Here is a 7,554-nt window from a genome sequence, read left to right as displayed (position 1 = left end):
GATCCCGTTGCCGGTCCCCGGTCCGGTACGGGGGCAACACTGAGGGTTGCGATCCGTTGCCGGACACGGAAAAAAGACAAAAGACAAAAAAAAAAAAAAGAAAGGGCTGCCTTGAGATGTAATGCCTTCCCTATGCCTGTTGCTAGGGGGGAAAGCCTAAATATTTGTCACTGACTCCTGTAGATTAAGCATTAATTCTTTAATTGCTGGATGGTGGGGAGCTCTAGAGCTCCTGATGGAAGGTTTGGGGTAGCCAGGATGGTGGAGGATTACTCAGGGATTGGGCAGCAGCTGGATACCAGCCCATCCGGAAGAATGTTCATGTTTTACCATTTAGTGTGGTTGCACTGGTGTGTGCTGGTAAATCTCAGTCCTGTTGGAGCCACAATGTCCTGGGTGTCAGTCAAGCCAGCCCCGTTCCTTGGGCATCCCTAGGACCCCTTTCTGGCTGGCCTCTGCTATCCAGGCCTTGGCTCCCTTTATGGCAGCCCAGTGGCCCCAGACAGCTGGTGCAGACAGAGCTCTGCAAACCCGTGTCTGATTAATGACATGTCGGCTCCAGTGAAATCACGAGTGAGCAGCAATTCCAGACAATTAATTAGAAGGCCCAGGAGAAGGACTGTCACGGGGGGTGGTCACTCTCTGTCACTTGCTCAGTCCTTCTCAGGACCCAACCTTCTGCCAGGCAGTGGGCACACTGAAAGGGATGAGACTGTGCCTCTTGGGGCTCCCACTCTGGTGGAAGAGACAAATGTGCAGGCCACAGTGACCAGCTCAGTGACAGGGGTATAAAGGTGACATGTGGGAGCCCAGGGGACTGAGGGGCAGGGAAGACCTGAGAAAGTGGTGGATGAATAATGACTGTAGTGCAAACTGCTGTTTATTGACGGCTTGCTCTAGCCAGACACTCTTCCAACTGTTCTGCATATGTAATCTCCTCTAGACTATCCTAATGATGGAGACAAAATTACCCCCATTTGACAGATGAGGAAACTGAGGCTCACGGAGGTTAAGTACTTTTCTGAGGCCACAGCAAGTGAGTAGCAGAACTAGGATGCCAATATAGGTCCACCCTACTTCACCGCCCCTGCTGCTCATCACACCACCCTGCCCAAACATCCATCTGGCAGCTAAGATTCAAATCCGCTCTCTGCCATCAGTTCCCTTTTGGAGCCTCGGTTTAATAGCTAGAAAATGGGGATCACAATACCTGCTTTTCAGGTCTGTTGTGAGGTTCAGAAATAATGCATGTAAAGTATCTGGCACATAGTGGTGACTGATAAGTGGTACTAGTATTATTATTTCAGGCAGAGACTGCAAATGCTGGGGCAATCTGAAAGGCCCAAGGGTGTTTGGTTGTGGCAGAATCACTCCACCAGGAGAGGCCTGATGGTGGAGAGGTCAGCAGTGGGCAGATGGTGAAGTGGCTTGAATGCTTAAGGGCCAGGCGGGTTGGACTTGGTACAGAGGACAGTGGGGGATGCCAGTGGGTTTTAGACAGGAGAGTCCCTGCCAGGTACTGTACTAGGCTCTGGGGATATGGGCACTAACTAGATGGCCATGGTCCTTATCTGTGTTGTGGGGACTAGGAATAGTCCTACAAAGACATATTTATTTCCAGAGAGATGTCCTCAAAGGAAAAGTTCAGGAGGCTCTGGGCTGTCCTATGTGCCCTGACTCAGCATGGGTCAGAAAAGGCCTCGCTAGGAAAGCAAGAAATCCTGTAATCTGAGCCCCAAGGAGGAGTGGGAGGCAGCAGCAGGAGCGTGGGGCAGCATCCAGAAGGAGCTGGGTGCCCAGCGGGCCTAGAGGGAGGCCTGTGTGTGACGGGAGGGAGGGGGCGGTGTGCTGGGCTGAGGACGTGGTCGTGGAGATCTGTGTTTGGAAAGAGCTTTCAGAGGCAGCGTGGGGGACACACTCGAGGGAAACAGGCAGGAAGAGACCAGCGCAGAGGCTGAAGCTGGATCTGAGGCAGGGGGAGTTTATGGTATGGGAGAAGAAGGGAGGCTTCTTGGAAGAGGTGTCGGTCGTGAAAAGCTGGAAGATTGAGGCGACCGGTCCGTTCGTTGAGCTCCGGGGCACTGGGACCCACTCCATCCCATAGGCCAAACCTTACGTGCTCTGTAGCGCAAAAACCCTCCTTCGCGTCGGGAGCTCCTGCACGAGGCGCCTGCCGCCCTCGGCCCAGCAGAGCCCAGCCTGTCAGTGCCGGGGCAGGTGCTCATTTGCAATCATTTGCATAACATTCCCCGCCCCACCCCGGGCCATTGTCTCCGGCCCTCCAGCCCTCGACGCGGCCCTGCGCCCCCTGCTGGCGTCAGACGGCACCGCAGCCCAGAGCCACCCCTAGGCCCGACGCCCCTGTCGGTCACTCAGCGCGGGGCGCCTGGGGCCCCGGTGTTTGCTGAGAAGCAGCGCTAACCCGGTACTTACCCCCGAACCTGCGCCCCAGGCTCCAGCTCCTAAACCTGGCGTTCTAGGCCCTTCGCCATCTGGCCCCGATATCCTCCAACATCTCTCCTGACCCCTCTGGACCCCCAAACTTTCGGCGCCCGCTCGGAGCTTTCACGCTGCGGTGCCTTTGTTCACCCAGCTCCCGCCGCCAGCAATTCCTTTCCCACCTAGTCCTCCAAGGGAACTCGGTCACGGCTCGCCTGGGAAGCCTTCCCAGACCCTCCTTCCTGAACCCCCGGCCCCCGCCGCCCCTGGCCCGGCAAGCATCAGCGCGCCTTGGTGCGCTTCTGCGCCTCGGGGGCGGGGGTCAGGCAGGGTTCTCTCTCTCCCTGACCTCCCCTCCCGCCCCCCAGGCCATTTACAAGATGGTTTCGTCCGTGATGAAGATGCCGGAGGACGAGTCGACCCCGGAAAAGAGGACTGAGAAAATCTTCCGCCAAATGGACACAAACAACGACGGTGAGAGGGCAGGGGCGGGACGGTGAGAGGGCAGGGGCGGGACGGGGCGGGACGGGGCGGGCGCCACTTCCTCCTCCCCACTCCCTCCTCCTCTCTCCCGCGCGGCCCCATCACATCACAGCTCCCCTCGTCCCGTCCCATCCCGCAGGCAAGCTGTCCTTGGAGGAGTTCATCCGCGGGGCCAAAAGCGACCCGTCCATCGTGCGCCTGCTGCAGTGCGACCCCAGCAGCGCCTCCCAGTTCTGAGCGAGAGGAGCCAGGTCCCCCCTCCTCCCTGCCTTCACCGGCCCCCTCCCGGCTCGGTTTCCTCTCCTTTTGTCTACCCAGGCTGGGGGCCAGACTGGGGAACATCCCCTCCCGGGTCTGCATTGGGGGGGCCTCTGGAGAAGGGAACCCTGCAGTCCCCCCAGGCCCAAATAAGCGATTAGCACCCTACAATCCAAGAGGCAGTATCTTCCTTCAGCAGTGATAGAGACACAGGCTGGCTTGGTCTGCCCTTACCTAGATTCCGAACTCGACCGTGTTGCCCCCCCAGCCAGGAGGCCAGGCCCCTCCCCCAGCCACGGGGCAGGCTCCCCCTCTTGTAGGTCTCAGCCTGGGTGGAGGGGGGAGTCATGCCCAGGTGAGGAGCCTGTCTGTTATTTGGAGAGGAGAGCAGGATTCCAGGGGTGCGGGGTTTGAGGGAGAAGCTTCTTTGAGCCATCCTTCCCTGCAGGAGGGCCTCCTCCCTTCCTGCCCAGCTCTTGCTGGCCTGGAGGCCATGATACCAACCAACACCTCCCAAGATCCCAGCCTACCAGCTGTGGGTCCCATGAAGCCCCACCTGCCTATTGGCACTTGGATGAACACAGCCAGCCACACACAGACCCACGGACCCCTCTGGATTTTGCCTCTCTTTCTCATACACGTAGGCCCATGGACAGATGGACAGATGCACCTAGAGTCGCATCCACAGTGTCCTGTGCAGGAAAGAAACACAGGCCCCCTGGCCGAGCCCCTGTCCTCCCCTGCATGCAGCCACATGGAGCATCTCTGTTCTTTTTAATAACTTGAAAATAAAGTCTCGTTTCAGTGCAGTGGGCTGGGTGGCGGGGGAGGCAGGGGGTCCATTGAGCCCTCTTGGGCCTGCTTCAGGAATCCTGTCCTGGCGACAGTGTACACTTGGTTGCAGGGCCCCAGTGGCCATGGGGCCTGGGTGAGGCATCAGTTCTCAGAGGGTCAGCGGCTCCGAGCTGGCGCAACTCAGCTGGTCATGACCCTCCATGGGCTCAGGGCTGTCCAGCATCTGTGGAGACACAGGAGCCTGCCAGGTCCACTGGGTCTGGGCCTGGGTCCTCTCTTCCAGGTCACCCAGGGAATGGGAGGTGGGGAGGGCCGAGAGTATCTCTAGGGGCAAAGGGGCACCACTACCCTCTCCCCCATGCAGGAGCCAGACCAGACCATTGGAGGGCCCCACTTTGAGCCCAGACATCCCTCCATCTCCCTCAAGACTCATCCTGGGCCCTGAGAGAGCAAGGTTTCAGCTGTGTGGCTTAGCTGGGAGATCTGGCCTCCCTGAGCCTCCAAGCCTCTCCCTTTTGTCCTGGGGAGAAAACTCTTATCCCACTTCTCAAGGTGGGGGTCCCGTATAGAGAGGTGAGGCAGACCAGACCAGGGCTCCCAAGAAACCATGGGGAGTCAGGGCTGTGGAGGGGACTTACTGTGTGATGGCAGCTTTTCCCCCACCAGGGTCTCAGTTCCAGCAGCTTGTGGGCGAGCTGGGTGCCACGCACAGCAAACATGCTCTCTGATACACAGAACATGAGCGAGATGCCCCAGAGGCACAGGCTTGAGCTCTGTGGGGGGCACAAGGGCCAGAGATGGCTGCTGGGGTTTGGGAGTGGAGGATGGGACTCCAAGAACCCTTCCCACCCCTGTCGAGCGCCTGGGTGCCCCCATCGCAGGCCTAGGCACTCACGTAAATGCGTGTGGGGTCGAAGGGACAGTCAGGCGTGAGTACTGGTTGTTCAGGGTTCCCAAAAGTGCAGGTGGCCAGCAGTGCCCGGCCTTGGGTGGCAAAGGTCACAACGATGGAGGCAAAGAGGCCAAGGGCACAGGTCAGAGAGAGAAGAGCACAGGCCACGTTCGAGCTAAACACTGTCCAGCGCTGGATGGGGAGGCCAGTGGTCAATGGATGCCAGGCTTGGCCCCCCTGGGCAGCTCTGGCCTCCCTCAGGGTCAGCCTCACCACCTCTGAGCAGGCCAGGCCTGTGGGGGTGGCTGCTGTCCCTGCCCTAACTCCCTCCTGGGATGGGGAGGTGCCACATACCAGGGGAGTGCTGGGGAGGTAGCGGGACAACATGATGTCTGCAATGCCTGAGGCGATGACCTGTGGAGGAGGTTCAAGTCAGCTCTGAGCCCCCGATGGAGGAAAGGGCAGGGGGTCAGAGCCACTCTTGGATAAACATTCCACCAATGCCACCCCTAGCCCTTCAACCCCCTGCCGTTCACCCCCTGCTTAGCTTTGGCCTCATTACTTCCATCTACTTGGAGGCACTGCCTCCTCATGGTCCATCCCTGGAGTAATGTTTCTAAAACACAACCACTCCCTGCCTACAACTGTCCATGACTCCCCACTGCCTACAGCTGTAAGTCTCAAACAGGGAGTGACCTGTGTATCCTGGGGCCGCAGGGACACGCTAGGGGGTGTGCTAAGCCATAAGATACCTGGGACATATCTTCCTGGAATGGAAAAGGTTTTGGAAGAAACTAAGTAACTCAATGGGCAAGGAAAACAAACTTGGATACTTAATGGAGTCGAAGTCAAAATTCCTAGGTAGGAACATTTGAAATTACTCCAGGCTGTCACTCACCTGCCCCAACCCCATCAGCTTCTCTCCCCCTGGGGCCACTCTTCTCCCTCCCTTCCCTGGATCTGGACACCCTCACGCAGCCTGCTCACAGTGCCACCCACACAGCACCCTCTCACAGTGCCACCCACACAGCACCCTCTCACCAGGAGCACCCTTCCTGCTCCTCTTTACCTGTGCAGTTGCTTCCAGCCCTGCTCAGGTTCTTCCTCGTGCAGGCTTCCTAACCACTCTTGGTCCCAAGAGGTGGGACCACCCACTGTTTAGCCCACCAGCTCCCCTCTGGATCTTTCGGGCTTTGTTCAGCCAGTCCTCCTCTGTATGTCCCCTCACTGTACCAGGCATGGGCTGGACCCATGGGAAGCAGAGGGTATGATGGGGGTCCTGGGTTTCAGGCCTAGCAACGTCTTTAATTCACTGTGCAGCCACGACCAAGTGCCTCAGCCTCTCTAGGCCAAGCCCCGCTCTGCAGGATGAACTCATAGAAAGGACACCAGCTTTGGTGTCAGACACAAATAGGCTCAAATCCAGTTTGGCTTCTTTGTATCAGCAGGAGGTTGGGTGAATCCTTGAGTCTTGGTTTTCTCCTCTGTAAAATGGGGATGATAATGGCCCCGGGTTGCTGGGAGCAGTGAGGATTAACTGAGGAAAGGAGGGCAGAGCTGAAGCAGTCCAGCCGGAGCCCATCCCTGGCAGACCTCCTAGCCCTGAGCAGTGCCCCCCAGTAATGCCTTTCCTGCCCTCCTCACAAGGCTGGTGAGAGGGACAAGCAATAACAGTAACAGTAACTCCAAGCACCCTGCACGCATCTGCACAGCCCTCTCCCACTGGGGTCTACGATCCCCGTTCACCCAAACCTTGAGGCCAGCAGGCTGTCTGAGCTTCATTTTGCAGGGGAGGGAACAAACTTAAGAGAGAGAAATGTCCCTTAGCCCGGAGGTGGCAGGGATGGAACCCCGACACTGATGTACAGATGTTCCCCAAAGGCTGAGGCCGCTTCTGCTGACAGGTGGCAAAGGGCTTTATAAACTTGAGAAAACCAGGCCCCTTCACTCCCATACTAAACAAACAGGTACTGACATCCAGTCCTAACCACAGCTACCATTTATTGAGCATTTACTTTGGACCAGTCCTAATGCCAAGCTCCTGCCAAATTGGTTCTCTCAGTGTCTCCAGGACAGATCTTAGCCACTGACATCTCTACACCTTTGCATCTGCCATTCTCTGTTCTTGGGGTGCCATCCCAGCTGCCTTTCCTCCCTGCTAGCCCCAGCACGCCGCATACCTGCGTTATGGTAATTGCAGCCGATCGGTGAGCTCCTACCCCTCCATCAGTACCCAGCTCAGAGGATTCCCCCTCTTTCACCCTCCCAGACCCTCCCAAGCTGACCTGATAGTTCTTCCTTCTGTCCAGTGATGCTTTGGATGTTTCTCTATTGTAACAGTAATCTTAGCCCACAGCAGCGAACACTAACCACATGCCAAGCACTGTGCTAAGCACTCCACATGGGTGATCTCATTCCATACTCGCCAGGGCCCTCTGAGGTGAGCACCGCTACCATTCCCATTTTACAGATGATGAAGCTGAAGCAAAGAGGTTGAGTGGGGCCGGCCCGGTGGCGCACTGCTACAGTGCGCCGCTTGGGAAGCGCGGTGGCGCTCCCGCCGAGGGTTCGGATCCCGCATACAGACCGGTTCCCGCTCACTGGCTGAGCGAGGTGTGGGAGCAACACCGAGGGCTGTGATCCCGTTGCCAGTCCCGGTCCGGTACGGGCGCGACACTGAGGGTTGC

At 57.8% G+C, this 7,554-nt stretch overlaps 2 protein-coding genes across 3 annotated transcripts in view; one reads left to right on the top strand and one right to left on the bottom strand.

The window, feature by feature from the left end:
- HPCA (hippocalcin) overlaps positions 1-3,989 on the top strand; it is an 8,841-nt gene extending 4,852 nt beyond the window's left edge. For both annotated transcript variants that reach the window (XM_008581880.1, XM_008581878.1), the window contains exons 3-4: positions 2,808-2,913; positions 3,062-3,989. In XM_008581880.1, the coding sequence (XP_008580102.1) occupies positions 2,808-2,913; positions 3,062-3,159 (204 nt within the window). In that variant the 3' untranslated portion in view covers positions 3,160-3,989. The remainder of the gene's footprint in view (positions 1-2,807; positions 2,914-3,061) is intronic.
- Positions 3,938-7,554, bottom strand: part of TMEM54 (transmembrane protein 54) — a 4,190-nt gene continuing 573 nt past the window's right edge. The window contains exons 2-5 of the mRNA XM_008581881.1: positions 5,222-5,281; positions 4,871-5,059; positions 4,614-4,748; positions 3,938-4,198 (exon numbers count right to left, since the gene is read on the bottom strand). Coding sequence (XP_008580103.1) covers positions 4,124-4,198; positions 4,614-4,748; positions 4,871-5,059; positions 5,222-5,281 — 459 coding nt within the window. The 3' untranslated portion in view covers positions 3,938-4,123. The remainder of the gene's footprint in view (positions 4,199-4,613; positions 4,749-4,870; positions 5,060-5,221; positions 5,282-7,554) is intronic.

This window comes from Galeopterus variegatus, unplaced genomic scaffold, assembly GCF_000696425.1.
Source record: "Galeopterus variegatus unplaced genomic scaffold, G_variegatus-3.0.2 Scaffold2485, whole genome shotgun sequence".
NCBI lineage: Eukaryota > Metazoa > Chordata > Mammalia > Dermoptera > Cynocephalidae > Galeopterus > Galeopterus variegatus.
Note: the sequence above shows the minus strand (reverse complement) of the source record. Positions and strands in the feature narration are given on the sequence as shown.